General features: G+C 40.3%; 1 protein-coding gene across 5 annotated transcripts in view; it reads left to right on the forward strand.

Moving 5' to 3' along the window:
• The window catches only part of LOC143032430 (3'-5' RNA helicase YTHDC2-like), a 135,332-nt gene that overhangs the window by 106,744 nt on the left and 7,848 nt on the right, over window positions 1-20,740 (forward strand). For 4 of the 5 annotated variants that reach the window (XM_076197204.1, XM_076197202.1, XM_076197205.1 and 1 more), the window contains 4 exons: window positions 8,394-8,544; window positions 9,691-9,899; window positions 10,744-10,881; window positions 20,552-20,653. In XM_076197204.1, coding sequence (XP_076053319.1) covers window positions 8,394-8,544; window positions 9,691-9,899; window positions 10,744-10,881; window positions 20,552-20,653 — 600 coding nt within the window. The remainder of the gene's footprint in view (window positions 1-8,393; window positions 8,545-9,690; window positions 9,900-10,743; window positions 10,882-20,551; window positions 20,654-20,740) is intronic. The other variant, XM_076197203.1, reaches the window with a different exon arrangement.

Below are 20,740 nucleotides of genomic sequence, written 5' to 3' on the forward strand. Positions count from 1 at the left end.
TTAGTGAACACAAATTTGAAATGTTTGTTCATAATTGCAGCCATTTCTATGTGCTTTGTGTATTCCGTGTTCCCTTGACATAGTTTTACTATTTCCTGTTTATTTTTTAGTTTACCATTTACATATCTATAGAATAATTTATATTGATCTTTACATTTGTCTATCATGTCTTTTTATAATTTCTTTTTTCTTCCATGTGTAATTTTACGTATTTCTTAGGTTGATATATATTTGCCACTTTTTTTTTCTCCAAGCTTCGTCTCTTCTATCTTCCACCTATTCAAGGTTAATAGATATATTACAAGAAAGGGACGGATGGGCAGACTAAGAGAAGAGTGGGAGGGAGTGAAGGATAGAGTAGAACTAGGAGTGGAGGAATGAAGATGGTTCAAGGAAAGAGTCATAAGGTGTGCAAAGATGGTGTGTGGAACAAGGAGGACAGGTGGGAATAGAAGGAAGGGTTGTGAGTGGTGGAATGAGGAAGCAAAGAAGGTCATAAAAGGGAAGAAATGAGCATTCACAGATTGGTTTCAAAATAGGATGAGTGTTATCATCTCCCTTCACTGGTATCATCTCTGATATTCAGCTTTGTTGGTATCATCAATTTTAATATTCAGCGTAGCTCTCATCTCCCATCAATGCCTAGTATGCACATGCATCCATGCGAAATGGGAAGAAGTAAAATGTGGCATCCCTCAGGGCTCTGCCTTGGCTCCCTTAATGTTTGCCATATGCGTGAATGATATGGACAAAGGAGTGAATTGTTACATGAATTTCTTTGCTACTTATTGGTATATGTAGTAAAGAAATTCATGTAACAATTCACTCCTTTGTCCATATCATTTATGTATATGGCAAACATTAAAGGAGCCAAGACAGAGCCCTGAGGGACACCACTTTTTACTTCCCATTTCGCATGCATGCATGTGCATACTAGGCATTGAAGGGAGATGAGAGCTATGCTGAATATAAAAAAAATTGCTGAAGAGAGTGAAAACAGAAGAAGATTGCAGATCGTTACAAGATGACCTACATAATGTATGGGAATGGATACAGAAATAAGAAATTAATTTCAATATCAAGAAATGTAACATAATGTAGTTTGGAAAAGGTAAAAATAGAGTTTCGGGAAAATATATAATTGGAGACAAAGAAGTAAAGAAAGTTAACTCAGAGAGGGACCTAGGAATAATCTCAAGTGACTTGACACCTGACAAACATATAAACAAGATATTTGGAGAGACTTACAATTTGTTAAGATCAATGAAGGTGGCATTCAACTACATGGATGAAGAGATGGTTAAGAAATTAATTGTTACATTTATAAGACCGAAACTAGAATATGCTATATCATTGCGGGCACCTAGCACAAAGAAAAACACAAAGAAATTAGAAAGAATACAAAGAGCGGCGACTAAGATGGCACCTACATCATCAAATTTGACATACAAACAAAGATTGGAGAAATTACAACTGACAACATTAGAGCAGAGATGGGAGAGAGGTGACTTGTTGACCATTTTCAGAATTATGAAAGGAATGGAAGTTCTTGATAGAGATGATCTATTGGTGGGGGAAAAGAATACTGCCACTAAGTATTTCCACTTGGATCGTAAGAGGCGAGAAGAAAGGAACGGGGATTGGGACTAGGCATCCTTCTCCTTGTTGCCCCACAGGGGACATTCCTAAAACAAAAAGCAAAGGCATAAGAGGGTCTGGGAGTTTTCCGACCAGCACCCTAAGGTTTGGGTCTTTTAATGTGCATGGATGTGGTACAGATGAGAGTAAAAGGGAAGAGATAGGTAGTATGTTTGTGAGAAGAAAGAAGGATGTGTTAGCTTTGAGTGAAACTAAGCTAAAAGGGAAGGGTGAGTGTAAGTTTGGGAGTGTAAGTGGGAGGTTATCAGGAGTGAAGAGAGGGCGAGGGAAGGAAGAGGTGGCTATTCTAGTAAGTGAAGAGATAGGTAAAGGTGTAGTGGAGTGGAAGGAGGTTTCCTCAAGGATAATGTGGATGAAGGTGAAACTGGGAAAGATGTGGGTCTTTGTAAGTGCATATGGGCCTGGCAGTGAGAAGAGTGTAGAAGAAAGGGAGGCCTTTTGGATAGATTTAAATGAGTGCATAGAGGATTTAGGGAGAAATGTCAATGTAATAGTACTGGGAGACCTTAACCACTTCCATACGGTGACGCCTACGTAGGCCGCATGAGGAGCAAGTGGGTACTCGGTGATGCCGACGTCGCCATCTTGATTATATTTATTGTAGTCGTACCTACAGTACGTAATTTCCATTCTCTCTAAACTGGCTTCATAAATTTTCTATGGTTATCAAAATACACGGGTGAAAGAGAACGAACGATTGAGCACTGACATTTTATATAATGCGATTATTATGACGCAACATCGCACGTCTGGCAGCATTAGCTGCCCGACGTGCGATGTGCCCCGTAGTGAAGAGGTTAATGCTAGGGTAGGAAATGGTCTAATTGATGGAGTGGTTGGGAAATGTGGAGTTTCAGGAAAGAATTGTAGTGAAGAGTTGATGGTGGACATGTGTATAGAAAGAGAGTTGATGATACCAAATACAGTGTTTTGGAAGAAAGCCAAGCATAAGTACACGTGGGAGAGGATGGTGGATGGAAGGGTGGTAGATAGAATATTAATGGATTATATAGTGGTAAATAGGATTATGATAGGAAGAGTTAAAGATGTACATGTGCTAAGGGGAGAGGGTGGGGGAATATCGGATCATTTTTTGGTGGAAGGTAAGTTGAGAGTGGAGAATAGATGGAGAAAGAGGAAAGGGACAAAAGGTAGGGAGGTGCTTAGAGTAAACTCTTTAAATGAAAAGGAAAAGGAGAAGGAGTACAAGAAGAAGCTGAAGGAGTGGGAGGGAGTGAAGGATAGAGTAGAGCTAGGAGTGAGTCACAAAGTGTGCAAGGATGGTGTGTGGAACAAGAAGGACAGGAGGAAATAGAAGGAAGGGTAGTGAATGGTGGGATGAGGAAACAAAGAAGGTTGTAGAAGAGAAGAAGTGAGATTTCACAGAGTGGTTACAAAATAGGACGAGGGAGTCATATGAGAGGTATAAAGAAAAGAAAAGAGAAGTAAAGCAAAAGGTAAAGGAGGCAAAAAGGAGAGCAGATGTGAAATGGGGTAAGAGTATGACAGAAAATTTTGAAAGTAATAAAAAGATGTTTTGGAAAGAAATTAAGAGAGGAAGAGGAAGCGAATCAAGTAGAGAAGAAAAGGTAAAAGGTGCAGATGGAGAGATGATAATGGAAGAGAAGGCAGTAAGGGGAAGATGGGCAGAATATTTTAGTGAATTGCTAAATGTGAAGCAGGATAGGGAGGGAAAGATAGTTGCAGTGGGAAATGCTAAGAAAATGACCGTGATGAGTGAGGAAAATGGAGGAGAAATAAGGAAGGATGAAGTGAAGGCAGTTGTTAAGATGATGAAAGTAGGTAAGGCACCTGGTCTGGATGGATGCCATGCAGAATGTCTAAAAAAAGGAGGTACAGTGATGGTGGACTGGCTGTTGAGGTTATTTAATGTTTGCTGGAGAGAGGGTAGAGTGCTGGAGGACTGGAGTGCCTGTATAGTTCCACTTTACAAGGGAAAAAGGGACAAGTGTGAATGTAGTAGTTTCAGAGGGATTAGGTTGTTAAGTGTAGTTGGGAAGGCTTATGGGAGGATCTTGATTGAGAGGATTAGGAGAGGAACAGAGGGAGTAATTGGTGAGGAACAGTGTGGATTTAGGACAGGTAGAGGTTGTGTAGATCAGATCTTTGTGGTAAGACAGATGTGTGAGAAAGCTATAGGAAAGGGGAAGGATGTTTTTTGGGCTTTTATGGATCTGGAAAAGGCTTACGATAGGGTAGACAGAAAGGCACTGTGGGAGGTTATGCAGATATACAGGATAGGAGGAAAGCTTCTGGGAGCTGTCAAGAGTTTTTATGAGAGTAGTAGAGCTTGTGTCAGGATTAGAAATGGAGAGAGTGAGTAGTTCAAGGTAAAGGTGGGACTTCGTAAAGGATGGGTTATGTCGCCCTGGCTGTTCAACTTATACATGGATGGGGTGGTGCAAGAGGTAATTGCAAGGGTAGTGGGTCAGGGATTGGAGATGGTTAAAGAAAATGGAGAAAAGTGGGAGGTGAGCCAGCTGTTGTTTGCGGATGACACTGCGCTTGTGGCAGGATCAGAGGAGGGACTGAGGAAGTTGGTGACAGAGTTTGGGAGAGTATGTGATAGAAGAAAGCTAAAGATAAATGTGGGTAAAAGTAAGGTGATGAGATGTACAAGGGGTGAAAGTGGCAGTAGACTGGAAGTGAGCATTAAGGGAGAGCGACTGGAGGAAGTGGATAGTTTTAGATACTTGGGTGCAAATGTGGCAGGAAAGGGTGGAGTGAAGGTGGAGGTAGAATGTAGATTGAGAAAAGCGAGTAAATGCCTTGGTGGATTAAAGAGTGTAATGAGGTATAGACATTTGGGAATGGATGCTAAGAGGAGACTGTATGAAGGAGTGATTGTACCAACAGCACTGTATGGAGCAGAAACATGGAACATAAGAGAGGAAGAGAGAAGGAGTTTGAATGTGTTTGAGATGAGGTGTCTGAGAAGTATGATGGGGGTTACTAGGCTAGAAAGAGTGAAAAATGAGGAGGTGAGGAGGAGAACAGGGGTGGAAAGGGAGTTGGGAGATAGGGTTGACGAAAGAGTATTAGGATGGTTTGGACACATGGAAAGAATGAGTGAAGAAAGACTAGTAAAAGAGGTATGGAAGGCAGATGTGGAGGGAGTGAACATGAGGGCACTTCCTAGGATGAGGTGGATGGATGGGGTGAAGGGGGCTTTGGGGAAGAGGGGAATGTCTGTTGAGGAAGGACGGTAGAGGACAGAAGACGGGTGAATGGAGAATGGTTGTATATGTATGATGTTGTGATGCATGAGTTGGAATGGGTGGGGGGGATGGGGGGTGAGGTAGTATGTGTGAGCAAAATTTGACGCAGCCCGAAGGGATTTCTCCTCGCCTTCTCCTTTTATGCATGGGGGGACGGAGAGGGGGTGTCGCCAATTTAATGAAGTGGCCTTGCTGTGGATGTGCTGTGACTTGCGACACTGCTTCTGACCCAGGGCAGTGGACAAGGTGCAGGGATGACCCATCCAGGAGGTGCTAAGATAAGAGGGAGGGTGGAGGGGTTGGAATGTATTCAGGAATGGAATGGGTGGGAATGTTTTTATGCCTTTTCCTTTTTGGCTACCCCCCTTGTAAGGGGGAAAAAGCCTTGGTATATGTATGTATTTTACTTTATTTTATTTTATATATACAGTCAAACCTCGGTTATCGAACGCTTCTGTTCTCGACCAAATCGGTTTTCGACCAAAAAGTTCGAGAATTTTACGTCTCAGAACTCGACCAAATTTCGGCTCTCGAACAAACCGAAAGAAGCCGAGCGTACCCGAACGCGGCTCACTCGCGAGCCGAGAGAACTCGAATGCTAAGGACGCTTCCTCCGTAGCGCATTTGCGATCAAAGTTCATTCCGAGCAGACGTGTTCGTTCTTATTTACGTAAATCTGACTTTTTTTCATCTTTGCATCGTGTATTAGCCCCTAATCATGGGTCCAAAGAAAGCAAGTTCAAGTGGTGAAGAAAAGAGGAAAGTAGTGCACAAAACTATTGAATTTAAAAAAGAATTAATAGCGAAATATGAATCTGGCGTTCGTGTGTCTGCGTTGGCTAAGGAGTTTGGGATGGCGAAATCGACGATAAGCACCATCCTAAAAAATAAAGACCAGGTTAAAGCAGGTGATGTGGCTAAAGGATCAAGTGTTTTTAGCAAACAAAGGCCACAGGTATTGGAGGAAGTGGAGAAACTTTTGCTGATTTTCGTAAATGAGAAACAGTTAGCAGGTGATACTCTTAGTGAAGATGCAATTTGTGCCAAAGCAAGACAATTGTATGAAGATTTGATAAAAAAAGATCCTAGCATTATTCCGGAAGGGTTTGATTTTAAAGCAAGCAGAGGGTGGTTTGAAAAGTTTAAGAAAAGAAGTGGGATACACTTATTTATGGTAAACAGTATACAGTGCAGTTTATGGTGTAAAATAGTAAAAAAAAAAAAAATAGAAAAAGTTGTTTTTTAGACCTGGAACGGATTAAAATTATTTACATTGATTACAATGGGAAAAATTGTTTCGGTTTTCGAACAAATCGCTTTTCGAACAGCCTTCTCGAACGGATTATGTTCGAAAACCGAGGTTTGACTGTATATATATTTTCTTTATGGATTTGGAAATGGCTTATGACAGGGTAGACAGGAAGGCACTGTGGGAGGGATTGCGGATATATGGGATAGAAGGAAACCTGTAGCACTCAAGAGTTTTAACAAGAGTAGTAGAGCCTGTGTTAGAATTTGAAATGGAGAGAGTGGTTAGAGGTAAAAGTTGGACTTCACAAAGGATGTGTTATGTCACCTTGGCTGTTCAATTTATTGAGTGAAGCGAGAGGGTAAACGTAAGGGTATTCGGCCAGGGATTGGAGATGGTTAAAGAAAATTGAGAAAAATGGGAGATAAGCAAGTTGTTTGCTGATAATACTGCATTTGTGGCAGGATCAGTTGATAGATTAAGGATGTTAGTGACAGTTTGGGAAAGTGTGCAAAAGAAGAAAATTGAAGATAAATGTAGGTAAAAGTAAGGTGATGAGATGTACAATGGTAGAGGATGACAGCAAATTGGAAGTGAGTATTAAGGGAGAAAGAATAGAGAAAGTGGATAGCTTTAGATTTGGGTGCAAATGTGGCAGGAAAGGGAGGATTGGAGGTGAAGGTAGAATGTAGATTGAGAGAAGAAAGTAAATTCTTTGGGGTGTTTAAAAATGTAATGAAGAATAGACATTTGGGAATGGATGCTAAGAGGAGATTGTATGGAGTAATTGTGCTGACAGCACTGTACAGGGCAGAAACACGGAACTTAAGAGATGTTTTTAAAATTAAATTCCTGAGAAGTATGATAAGGGTTACTAGGCTGGATAGAGTGAGATACAAGGAGATGAGGAGGAGAGCAAGGGTGGAAAGGAAGCTGGGTGATAAGGTTGAAGAAAGAGTATTGGGATGGTTTGGACACATGGAAAGAATGAGTGAAGAAAGATGATTAAAATAGGTATGGAAGGCAGAGGTGGAGGGAGTGAATATGAGGGTGGCAATCAAGGATGAAATAGATGTATGGGGTAAAAGGGGCATTGGGAAAGAGGGGAATGGCTGTTGAGGAAGGAAGGGAGAAGACAGAAGAGAAGAGTGACTGGGTAATGGTTGTGTATGGTTGATGCTGTGATGCATGGAAGGGGGGTGTGGGTGGGGGGGAAGGGGGAGTGATGGAGTGTATGTGAATGATGTTTTGATGTAGCCTGAGGGGATTTTTCCCAATCTTCTGCATGAGGGGATGGAGAGGGGGGGTTGCTTATTAAGTCAAGCAGCCTTGCTGTGGATGTGCTGTGTCTTGCCACATTGCTTCTGACCCAGGGCAGTGGGCAAGATCTAGGAATAACCCATCATCTAGGAGGTGCCAAGAAAAGAGGGAGGGAGGGTTGGGTATTGAATGGGAGTGGAGTATGTGGGAATGAAATGGGTGGGAGTGGATTTATGCCTTTGATTTTGGCTACCTCCCTTGTAAAGAGGAAAAAGCTGTATGTATGTACACATACATATACCAGGTCTTTTTCCCCCTTACAAGGGAGGTAGCCAAAAAGAAAGAGACATAAAACCATTCCCACCCATTCCATCCCTAAATACACTCCACCCTCCCTCTTATCTTAGCACCTCCTGGATGACGGGTCAACCCTGCACCTTGTCCACTGCCCTGGGTATGTATGTATGTACAAAGAAAAAATGGAGCAAAGGCATAGACAAAACAGTAACAAGATAATATGTAGTCACGTGTTCTGATGCCATATATAAACAAATAAGCAATATTATAATGAAATTATAATAATTTATAGCAAAAATTGCCATATTATTTTAACTCTTGGGGATGTTGTTGCCAGCACTTGAAATTATTTTTCAGCAAGAAGAAATAGAGCAAAGCCATAGTCAAAACAATAACAAGCTAAATATATGTAGTCATGTGTTCTGAGGCCATACTTAAAGGTTGCTAGCTTGTGATATTTATATTTAAATGATAATTATAATTGAAATAGGTGTATAATTTTAAACTTCAGGATGTTGTTGCCAACACTTGAAACTGTTTTTCAGCAAGTTTTAATTTTTTACCTCTAAATTGGACTGAGATCCTTACATAGAATTTATTAATAGGTTATACCAATAAGTGCATGAAATATAGTGTTATTTAGAGATATGTAAATGACATAACCAGCATCTGGTTTTGTGTTTCTTCAGCTTGGTGTGGGGAAAGGTAACTGTGTACATTCAACTTCACAAGACATTTGCATTTCTTCAAATTCCTCTACCTCGTCACCCAAAAGCTCAGTTACTTCAACCAAGACATCTTCATCTGGAATGTCTGGGACTCCTGGAATACCCAAGGAAGGTTTGTATATTGAGGCTTGTTTGTTTCTCCCCTTAGCATAATAATTGCCTAGTGCTTGAGAACATGAAAGTCTCAACTAAAGTTCTTCACTTTTTGTTTTGTTTTGTTACTTTGTCCCTGTGAATATGTCCTTGAATATAAATGAGTCAATCAAATGATCCATTGACCCAGGATTTTTGCAGGAGACCCATAGGCACCAAATTAGCCCTCACACAAGGAAGAAATATTTTGTTGTGTGAGTAAGACCATAGGAGGGAAATATAGGATTAGATGTACACACTCTTCTATAGAGGTGAGGTAGTAAAATGAAAAGTTAAGGCTAGAGTAGTGAGTTTATTCAGAGCCAGACGTTTCAACCTTTACGGTCTTCCTCAGTGGACTGAAAACAGAAGAAACAAAATTTTTCAACAGCTTTTAATGCACTGCTGGAGTTTGACGAGTGTGAAGACATGAGACCAGAGTAAGATAACACAGGGTCATCAGATCACATTAAAAGCTGTTGACGAATTTTGTTTCTTCTCCTGTTTTCAGTCCACTGAGGAAGACCGTAAAGGTCAAACTGTCCGGCTCTGAATAAACTCACTACTCTAGCCTTAACTTTTCATTTTGCCATCTCATCTCTACATCTGTCAATCTTTACTTACACTGTCTTCTGTTTGGTAATTGCATCTGTAACAATCTGGCTCAGTGGCCAGGCCTATTCTGTATTTACCTAATTGTAATGTACAGGAAAGAAGCAGTGTTCATTGGTTGTGTTAGTATTATTGTGAATGTGTTTGTAATGTAGCAATTGATTGATGTGGAAGGAATTTCTGTAGGGATCATGTCTGAAGCAATATGGTAGTCAGTCATGGATTGCTTGTTTTGTGATTTAAGTGTGTGTGTGTTTTTGTATAGATGTGTTGTGTGGTGCAGGTACTTCTCTCCCTCACCTCTCCTCTCTCTCTGCCTCTCCCCTCTCTCTGCCTCTCCCCACCCCTTCTCTTTTTCTCTCTCTCATTTTTTTCTTCTCTTACTTAGAATTTTATTTCCCTTTTTTATACTGATAATTGTGAGAAACAATTGTTATGTCAGCTGTTTACTTTGAATAGCACTTTTAATGATAATACATTTGAGTTTCCCATTTCTTAAATACTGTCTTTCCAGCAGCAGAAACATCATCTTCACCCACATCTCCTGCATCACCTGGCAACAGAAATAAAGAGGGGGTGCCCCTAGGTGCTGTGGGTGGCAACTCAAAGATGCGCTACTTTGTGATCAAGGCATCTATGTACAAGCAGTTAGAGGCATCCTACCACACAGGGCTATGGGCCTTTACTCACAACACAGAAAAGAAGCTTCTGAATGCAGCCCAGGTGAATTTGTGAATGAAAGATGTATGTTTGTGGGTGTCATAAATTAAATTTTTGTTCATTTTAGTTGGTATATTCACCATTTTTGCTTCAAAGAGTCCTCTGCAAGGAGGCATTGTAATAGCCCTCTATGAAAGAGGAAGATTATGATGAATGAATGATTTATGTTTGTGGGTGTCAAAAATTAAATTCTTGTTCATTTCAGTTGGTATATTCACCATTTTTGCTTCAAAGAGTCCTCTACAAGGAGGCATTGTAATAGCCCTATATGAGAGGGGAAGATTATGATCTTAGACCAAATCAATCATGTGCATAATTCAGTAGATTTTTATTTGTGGGCTTAACACGGAAGTTTGTATATATATATATATATATATATATATATATATATATGTATATTTTTTTTTTTTTTTTTTTTTTTTTTTTTTTTTTTACATTTATGTGAGAAAGCTATAGGAAAGATAAGAATGTTTTTTGGGCTTTTATGGATTTGGAAAAGGCTTATGATGGTAGACAGGAAGGCACTGTGGGAGGTATTGCAGATATATGGGATGGGAGGAAAGCTTTTATGAGTAGTCAAGAGTTTTTACGAGAGTAGTATAGCTTGCTGTGATGCATGAGGGGGAGTGGGTGGGGCATGGGGGGTGAGGGAGTGTATGTGAGAAATGAATTGACGCATCCCAAAGGGATTTCTCCCCATCTTCTCCTTTTCTGCATGAGGGGATATAGAGGGAGGATCACCGATTTGATGAAGCAGCCTTGCTGTGGATGTGCTGTGTCTTGTAAGGGGAAAAAGGCTTTGGTATATGTATGTGCATTAATGTAATGTAATTTTTAATTTTTGCAGAATGGAACTGTGGTTTTGGTGTTCACATTGCATCGCAGCGGACAGTTCAATGGATATGCAAAGTTTAGTAATGATAAAACAGAAGAAAAGTGTGCAGATATTACAAATGTCGGACCTACTTTGGGACCACTTTACAAGGTAAGGTACTTGTGTTTAGACAGGACTTGAAGTAGTAAATTTATACAGTACTATAGTAAGGCCTCATTTCAAGCATGTTTGAATTATACAACTATGGTCAAGTTGTCTTGAGTGTCACTAATTGGGCACAAGGTTAGAGGGGAGGTAAATCAAGTCTGCTTGGCAGCGAGTAAGTTCATAGGGAGGGCATACCTTGTTAAATTCCTTGCTTCAAAAAAGCATTTTTTAAGGTGACACTGAATCAGTCATCATGAATTATCAATATAGTAAGGTATCTTGTAAAGTATATTTTAATTACGCAGTTGTGGAATAGTGCAGTGATTAGGGAAATGCATCCTATTAATGATTGGAAATACAGGACTATAATTAAGAAAATGCATACTTTTGTCAATTTCCTATTTGGAACACTTATTGGTGCTATGTGGCTGATATGAACTGAAGCTGTCATAGTTTTGGTTTCCTCAAAACAGTGTTCTGCTGGCCATTATCTGAATGGCTTTGCCTCTGTACATCAATTTTTGTATTTACTGTTACTGTATTTACATATTGTAGTATATAGGAAAAGAGCAATACTTGTTGGGTCCTGTCTCGTATTCTCTAATTTTCTAACATACCTAGACTCAAATCTAAGTATGGTTCCAACTTAATCTATATCTTTGATTTCCAATTATCATAGATTTGAGCTCATGTATTGTTTGAGCTTCAGTTATATCACCTTCTAAGGTATTCCACGTATTTATGCATCTATTTGGAAAACTGTATAATGTAGTAGCTGTACTGCAGTGAAATGGGCCAGCAAAAGTGCTCAATTGCCGAAGTGGTAGTACATACATACATATACCAAGGCTATTTCCCCCTTACAAGGGAGGTAGCCAAAAAGAATAAGGCATAAAATCATTCCCACCCATTCCATCCCTAAATACACTCCACTCCCCTCCACCCTCCCTCTTATCTTAGCACCTCCTGGATGATGGGTCATCCCTGCACCCTGTCCACTGCCCTGGGTCAGAGGCAGTGTCGCAAGACACATCACATCCACAGCAAGGCTGCTTCATTAAATTGGCGACCCCCCTCTCCATCCCCCCTGCATAAAAGGAGAAGACGGGGAGAAATCCCTTCGGGCTGCGTCAAATTTTGCTCACACATACTACCTCACCTCCCATCCCCCACCCATTCCACCTCATGCATCACAACATCATCCATATACAACCATTCTCCACTCACCCCTGTCTTCTGTCCTCTCCCATCCTTCCTCAACAGACATTCCCCTCTTCCCCTTCACCCCATCCATCCATCTCATCCTAGGACGTCCCCTCATGTTCACTCCCTCCACATCTGCCTTCCATATATCTTTTACTAGTCTTTCTTCATTCATTCTTTCCATGTGTCCAAACCATCCCAATATTCTTTCATCAACCCTATCTCCCAACTCCCTTTCCACCCCTGTTCTCCTCCTCACCTCATTTCTCACTCTAGCCTAGTAACCCCCATCATACTTCTCAGACACCTCATCTCAAACACATTCAAACTCCTTCTCTCTTCCTCTCTTATGTTCCATGCTTCTGCCCCCATACAGTGCTGTTGGCACAATCACTCCTTCATACAGTCTCCTCTTAGCATCCATTCCCAAATGTCTATTCCTCATTACATTTTTTAATCCACCAAGGCATTTACTCGCTTCTCTCAATCTACATTCTACCTCCACTCCACCCTTTCCTGCCACATTTGCACCCAAGTATCTAAAACTATCCACTTCCTCCAGTCGCTCTCCCTTAATGCTCACTTCCAGTCTGCTGCCACTTTCACCCCTTGTACATATCATCACCTTACTTTTACCCACATTTATCTTCAGCTTTCTTCCGTCACACACTCTCCCAAACTCTTGTCACACACTTCCTCAATCCCTCCTCCGATCCTGCCACAAGCGTAGTGTCGTCTGCAAACAACAGCTGCCTCACCTCCCATTTTTCTCCATTTTCTTTAACCATCTCCAATCCCTGACCCACCACCCTTGCATTTACCTCCCGCACCACCCCATCCATGTACAAGTTGAACAGCCAGGGCGACATAACACATCCCTGATGAAGTCCTACCTTTACCTCGAACTACTCACTCTCTCCATTTCTAATCCTGACACATGCTCTACTATTCTCGTAAAAACTCTTGACAGCTCCTAAAAGCTTTCCTCCTATCCCATATATCCACAAAACCTCCCACAGTGCCTTCCTGTCTAGCCTATTGTAAGCTTTTTCCAGATCCATAAAAGCCCCCCAAAAAATCCTTCTCCCTTCCTATAGTTTTCTCACATATCTGTCTTACCACAAAAATCTGATCTACACAGCCTCTACCCATCCTAAATCCATACTGTTCCTCACTAAGTACTCCCTCTGTTCCTCTCCTAATCCTCTCAATCAAGATCCTCCCATAAGCCTTCCCAACTACACTTAACAAGCTAATCCCTCTGAAACTACTACATTCACACTTGTCCCCTTTTCCCTTGTAAAGTGGAACTATACAGGCACTCCTCCAGTCCTCTGGCACTCTACCCTCTCTCCAACAAACATTAAATAACCTCAACAGCCAGTCCACCATCACTGTACCTCCTTTTTTTAGACATTCTGCATGGCATCCATCCAGACCAGGTGCCTTACCTGCTTTCATCATCTTAACAACTGCCTTCACTTCATCCTTCGTTATTTCTCCTCCATTTTCCTTACTCATCACGGTCATTTTCTTAGCATTTCCCACTGCAACTATCTTTCCCTCCCTATCCTTCTTCACATTTAGCAACTCCCTAAAATATTCTGCCCATCTTCCCCTTACTGCCTTCTCCTCCATTATCATCTCTCCATCTGCACCTTTTACCTTTTCTTCTCTACTTGATTCGCCTCCTCTTCCTCTCTTAATTTCTTTCCAAAACATCTTAATATAACTTTCAAAATTTTCTGTCATACTCTTACCCCATTTCACATCTGCTCTCCTCTTTGCCTCCTTTACCTTTTGCTTTACTTCTCTTTTCTTTTCTTTGTACCTCTCATATGACTCCCTTGTCCTATTTTGTAACCAATCTGTGAAAGCTCACTTCTTCTCTTCTACAACCTTCTTTGTTTCCTCATCCCACCATTCACTACCCTTCCTTCTATTTCCTCCTGTCCTTCTTGTTCCACACATCATCCTTGCACACTTTGTGACTCCCTCCTTGAACCATCCCCATTCCTCCTCCACTCCTAGCTCTACTCTATCCTTCACTCCCTCCCACTCCTCTCTCAGCTTCTTCTTGTACTCCTTCTCCTTTTCCTTTTCATTTAAAGAGTTCACTCTAAGCACCTCCCTACCTTTTGTCCTTTTCCTTTCTCCATCTATCCTCCACTCTCAACTTACCTTCCACCAAAAAATTATCTGATATACCCCCACCCTCTCCCCTTAGCACATGTACATCCTTTACTCTTCCTATTATACTCCTATCTACCACTACATAGTCCATTAATGCTCTATCTACCACCCTTCCATCCACCACCCACTCCCATGTGTATTTATGCTTGACTTTCTTCCAAAACACTGTATTTGCTATCATCAACTCTCTTTCTAAACACATCTCCACCATCAACTCTCCACTACGATTCTTTCCTGGAACTCCACATTTCCCAACCACTCAGTCAATTGGTTCATTTCCTACCCTAGCATTAAGGTGGTAGGGTAGCATTTCCTACCCTAGCATTAAGGTGGTAGTAACGGACCAAAACTTTGCTGAAAAACCATTTCATTTCATATAAAACTGGACATGTCAAGATAGTCTGAGCACAGCCAGTCTACAACAAGCATAAGACATACTTAAATTTGTGTGATTCATGATGTTAGTTTAGGATTAGGACAGGTAGTTGTGTGGATCAGATTTTTGTGTTTAGACAGATATGTGAGAAAGCTTTAGGAAAAGGTAAGAATGTTTTTTTGAGCCTTTATGGATTTGGAAAAGCCTTATGACAGGTTAGACAGGAAGGCACTATGGGAGGTATTGCAGATATATGGGATAGGAGGAAGCTGTTAAGAGTAGTCAAGATTTTTCACAAGAGTAGTAGAACTTGTGTTAAAATCAGAAATGGAGAGAGTGAGTTGTTTTAGGTAAAGGTGGGACTTTGCCAGGGATGTGTTATGTCACCTTGGCTATTCAATTTCTACATGCATGGGGTGGTGCGAGAGGTGAATACAAGGGTAATGGGTTGGGGATTGGAGATGGTTAAAGAAAATAAAGAAAAGTGGGAGATAAGCCAACTGTTGTTTGCTGACGACATTGTCCTTGTGGCAGGATCAGAGGAGGGATTGAAGAATTTAGTGACATAGTTTGGAAAGATGTGCAAAAGAAGGAAGTTGAAAATAATTGGGTAAAAGTAAGGTGATGGGATTATAAGGGGAGAAAGTGGCAGTAGACTGGAAGTGAATATTAAGGGAGAGAGATTGGAGGAAGTACTCATTTAGATATTTGCGTGTGAATGTGGTGGAAAAGGGAGTAGAGGTGGAGGTAGAATCTAGATCAGGGTTTCTCAACCTTTTTAGCCATATCACCCCCTTTTCAATTGAAAAAAAAAAAGGATTGCCCCCCTTAATTGGAAAATGATAATAAAAATTATTGCAACAATGATAAACAACTAATTTAAAATGTTTTACTAAGATGGGAGGGAGGGTGGAGGGGTGTGGAGTGTTTTCGGGGATGAAATGGGTGGGAATGTTTTTGTGCCTTGTCCTTTTTGGCTACCCCCCTGGTAAGGGGGAAAAAAGCCTTGGTATATGTATGTATGTGTTTTAATGAGATCCTTGGGCCTGGTGCTTCTCTGCTAGATCTTTTATATTAGGCTTAAAATTTGTCAGTTTCAGTCTGATGTCTCCTCGAGTGCATATATCCTGTGACGTTTTTCGCCCCCGAGCTCAAAAATCGCCCCCATTGAGAATGACTGATCTAGATTGAGAGAAACAAATGCCTTGGGGAATTAAAAAGTGTAATGAGAAATAGACATTTGGGGATGGATGCTAAGAGGAGGTATTTACCTAGTTTACCTAGTTATATTTTGCAGGAAGGGGAGCTATGCTCATGGTGTCTCACCTTTGTATCTTGCAGTGTCTAGTTTGCTCTTAAATTCATGAATGGTTTTTGCGCACACTATTTCATTGTCCAGTTTGTTCCAAGTGTCCACCACTATGTGGAAAACTTTTTCTTCAGATCTCTTCTGTAGCTATGTTTTTTTATTTTCTTTCCATGTCCTCTTGTGCTTCTCCTGTCCCAGTTTAGCAAGTCCCTCTATCGAATATTTCTGTGCCCTTCATGATTCTGTAGATGGTCAGTAGGTCACCTCTCTCTCCTCTTTGCTCCAGAGTCGGTAACTCCAGTTTAGCCAATCTCTCCTCCTATGACAAGTTTGCAAGTGCAGGTGCCATTTTTGTTGCTGCTCTCTGGATTCCTTCTATTTTCTTTATATTCATTTTGGTGCTGGGTGATTGTGCTGACAGCACTGTATGGGGCAGAAACATGAAACATAAGAAAGGAGGAATTTGAATGTATTTACCTAGTATCTTACAGCAAGTGGAGTTACATTCATGGTGTTCCATGTCTGTATCTTGCTATATCTAATTTGCTTTTAAATTATTATATTGTTTTTGCACCCACCATTGTTTCATCAAATATATTCCATACATCCACCACTCTGCAGGGAAAGGTTTTTTTTTTTTTTTTTTTTTTTTTTTTTTTTTTTTTTTTTCCAGGTCTCTTCTATAACTCAACCTTTAGAGTTTCCTTCCATGCCCTCTTGTGTTTCTCTTATAACAATTTAGTAAGTCATCTCTATCAAGGACTTACCTCTCATAATTCTGTAGATGGTAAAAAAGTCACCTCTCTCTCTTCTTTGTTTCAGAGTTGGTAATTCTAGTTTTGACAAACTTTCTTCATGTGACAGTTTTGATAGTGTTGGAGCCATCTTCATAAGTGCTCTCTGGATTCTCTCAATCTTCCTTCTATTCTTTTTAGTACTGGGTGACCATAGTGTTGCTGTGTACTCCAATTTAGGCCTTATCAGTGTGACTAGTATTTTCTGTACCATTCCTTCATAGAAGTAAGTAAAAGCCACTTTTATTGATCTTAGCAAGTGATAGGTTCTGCGGACAATTTTGTTTATATGTTTGTCAGGGTAGAGGGGAGTGTAGTGTATTGGGGATGGGATGGGTGGGAGTGGTTTATGCCTTTGCATTTAGGTGCCTCCCTTGTAAGGGGGAAAAAGCCTTTGGTATATGTATGTTTGTTTGTCAGGGGACATATCATTTGTGATGATCACCCCCAGGTCTTTTTCAGATCTCCACTTTCGTTACTAGGCTAGATAGAGTGAGAAATGAGGAGGTGAGGAGGAGAACAGGGGTGGAAAGGGAGCTGGGATCTTGGAGTTAGGGTTGATGAAAGAGTATTAGGGTGGTTTGGACACATGGAAAGAAGGAGTGAAGAAAGATTAGTAAAAGAAGTGTGGAAGGCGGAAGTGGAAGGAGTGAATAGGAGGGGGCGTCCTAGGATGAGATGAATGGATGGGGTGAAAGGAGCTTTACAAAAGAGAGGAATGTCTGTTGAGGAAGGACGGGAGAGGACAGAAGATAGGGGTGAATAGAGAAGGGTTGTGTATAGAAGAGACTGTGATGCATGAGGGGGAGTGGGTGGGGGATGGGAGGTGAGGAAGTATGTATGAAAAAATTTGACGCAGCCTGAAGGAATTTCTCCCCATCTTCTCCTTTTCTGCATGAGGGGACGGAGAGGGGGGGTCACCGAATTTATGAAGTGGCCTTGCTGTAGATGTGCTGTGTCTTGCGGTACTGCTTCTGACCCAGGGCAGTGGACAGGATGCAGGGATGACCCGTCATCCAGGAGGTGCTAAGATAGGAGGGAGGGTGGAGGGGAGTGGAATATATGGGAAATGAAATGGGTGGGAGTGATTTCTATGCCTTTTTCTTTTTGGCTACCCCCCCCCGGGTAAGGGGGGAAAAGCCTTTGGTATATGTATGTATGTACTTTCGTTACTTCCTCTTCACCAATTTTATATTGTCCTGATACAGTATATATATATATACAGTATATATGTGTATATATATATATATATATATATATATATTTTTTTCTTTTTTCTCTCTCTCTCTCTCTCTCTCTCTCTCTCTCTCCCAAATTCCAATATAATACATTTCTTAATGTTGAAGTCCACTTCCCACTTCTGAACTTCTGACTCCATTCCCAGACCCTGTTCAGATTTCTCTGTAGTGAGTCACAGTCTGTTTCAGTACTCATTTTCTTTAACAATTTTGCTTCATCTGCAAAGAAGCTCATGTAATATTCCACACCTTCGTCCATGTCATTCACATAGCAAACATTATTGGAACCAATACTGATCATTGTGGAACACCACTAATTATCTCTTCCCAAGTAGAACTCTTATCTCTGAGCACTACTCTCATTTTTCTTCCATGCAAAAAGTCCTCCATCCATTTCAATAGTTTACCTTGTATCCCTCCTATGTTTTCCAGTTTTCCTAATAGTTTTTTGTGAGGGATTTTATCAAAAGCTTTTGTAGATCTAGGAGCATACAATCAGCCTATCTGTCCCATTTTCATCAAAATCATCCATTTTTCTTCCACTTGTGTTTCTTCCTTGTAGAATTTTTCCCAGTTCACTTTAAGAAAAAACTTCCTAAGTTTCTCAAAGTCCATTTTATTATACATCAGTCTTCCTTTTTTGTGTTTCTCATTTCTCTTTATAAATACTTCCTCCTTTAGTTCTAACTCAAGTAGTATGTGGTTACCCTTGCAATTGGTGTCTTGTATTCAATTTTGTCTACTATATCAGGTTCTGACATAAATGATAAATCAAGTCTCGACGGTATTTGTATTTAGGGATGGAATGGGTGGGAGTGGTTTTATGCCTTTTCTTTTTAGCTACCTCCCTTGTAAGGGGGAAAAAGCCTTGGTATGTGTATGTATGTATATTAGTACCACATTACTTTCATCCTTCAGCATCTTATATCTCTAACATTTTGGAATAATCTCCCCAAGACCTTGTTTTTGAAGCACATAAATCATTGCAAACTTTCTGCTTTTCATGTTGCTATCTTCAACTCTTATTGAGATAATCTCTACCCTGTTCCCTCCATATTTAACTTTTGTCACATTAAAGTTTTCCTAACCAGGAACATGATTCCACCTTGTTTCTCCTCCCTATTTCCAAGCCAGTGAATATATAATCCATAACTAACACCAGTACTAGTGGACCCCTTAATTTTGTCTCCACAATTGCATTACATCTGGTTTTACTTCTGACAGGTAGTCATTTAGTTTGTTGAATCCTAAAATTAATCCATCTATATTGGTATAAGCTAATTTATTTTTCTATTCCCTCCATCTCATTCTCTGAACTCTTTTTTTTTTTTTTTCGTCTTCTTTAATATGCCATTTTTTCTGTCTCATATCCAACACACTCCAGTAGAACTGTGTTGTGTCAGTCTACATTTCTTAATGTCTGAATTTTTTCTCTTTCCTCATCATTCATGTCTCTTTTTATCCATATATTTTTATAGTGTTCATCTCTTGCTAATTTCCCTGTTCATGCTAAGATTTCTTCTGCCATTTGTGACCTTAATTTGAGCTTTAGTGGTCAACTTTTTCCTTTTCCTTTGCATATTTACCCATTCTGTGTACTTCCTCTATTTCCTTTTCTATTTCTTGTTTTCTGTTTTGTACTACTTTTAGAAAAATTCTTGCCAATTCTTTATCTCTCATGAACTAATTGAGGTTACATTTTTCCTTTAGACCATATATTACTACACTTTTCTACTGTATCTCTTACTAGAATTTCTTTTTCCTTGATTACCTTAATGACAGCATCTTCGGTCTTCTACTGTTGTATTTGTACAGGACAGTTTCTGCGTCACCAGGAAGGAAACTGTCATATGTTACTTTCTTTATATGCAGAGTTGTTGGAAATATAGTTGAAATTTATAGAGACTATGTCAGCCCCTTGGAACATCTCCAGATGTAGGTGAAGATATTGATAGATTTTAAAGATAAAAGGATCTCTGACATTCATGTTGCAGGACCACCATTAGCGGGTACCCAACATTGGTACCATATTCCTGAATATGTGTCCAATGTCATAATTTGGTATATACCAGAGCCTCTCCCATGGGTCCTCTGCAAAAGAGACCAGGGACAACAGATTGATTGAGTGCTCTCTCCCTATTATAAAGGGGATGGTGAAGTCAAAGCACACATCAAATTCAGCAACATTTAAATTTTATATGTTGGAAAGAAAACAACAGAACAGAATTCATACAAGTTTCTTGTCAGAACCACTAAGGAGAGGAATGAATTCTTCCAATGATTGTTTAGCACTTATTTTAATTCCTGTGAAATTATAGAGTGATTTAAATCTGTTGTACAGAAAAAAGTGGACCATCTCACCCTATGACCTCCATGATGGTTATCATATGCTTGTTCCCCATACAGCCAAGATTACCATCCCTTTTTACTTGAATGAAGTGCTGTAGTTGTTCAAAGATAGAAGTTTGTGGAAAAAGAAAATCGATGAAAGGAGTTGAATGAGAAAGTGGATGAGTTTAGGGTTTGTAGAGTGTTTATAGCATGATTCTTTGTGGTACAGATTGAGTGGATAAAGAAGTGGAATATCAGTTTTCATCAGAGTAAACACCTGTACAACCCCTTTTGTGACAATATGCAGGTACACCTCAGCAGAGATGGACAGGTCAGTTCATTTTCATTTCAGTACACTGTTGGTTCAATTCTGGATCCTTTGCTCTATTCCTTCAGGGTACCCTGCATCTTTGGGGGT

Source organism: Oratosquilla oratoria, chromosome 13 (genome assembly GCF_046742065.1).
Source record: "Oratosquilla oratoria isolate Oo_2021 chromosome 13, ASM4674206v1, whole genome shotgun sequence".
NCBI classification, from domain to species: domain Eukaryota; kingdom Metazoa; phylum Arthropoda; class Malacostraca; order Stomatopoda; family Squillidae; genus Oratosquilla; species Oratosquilla oratoria.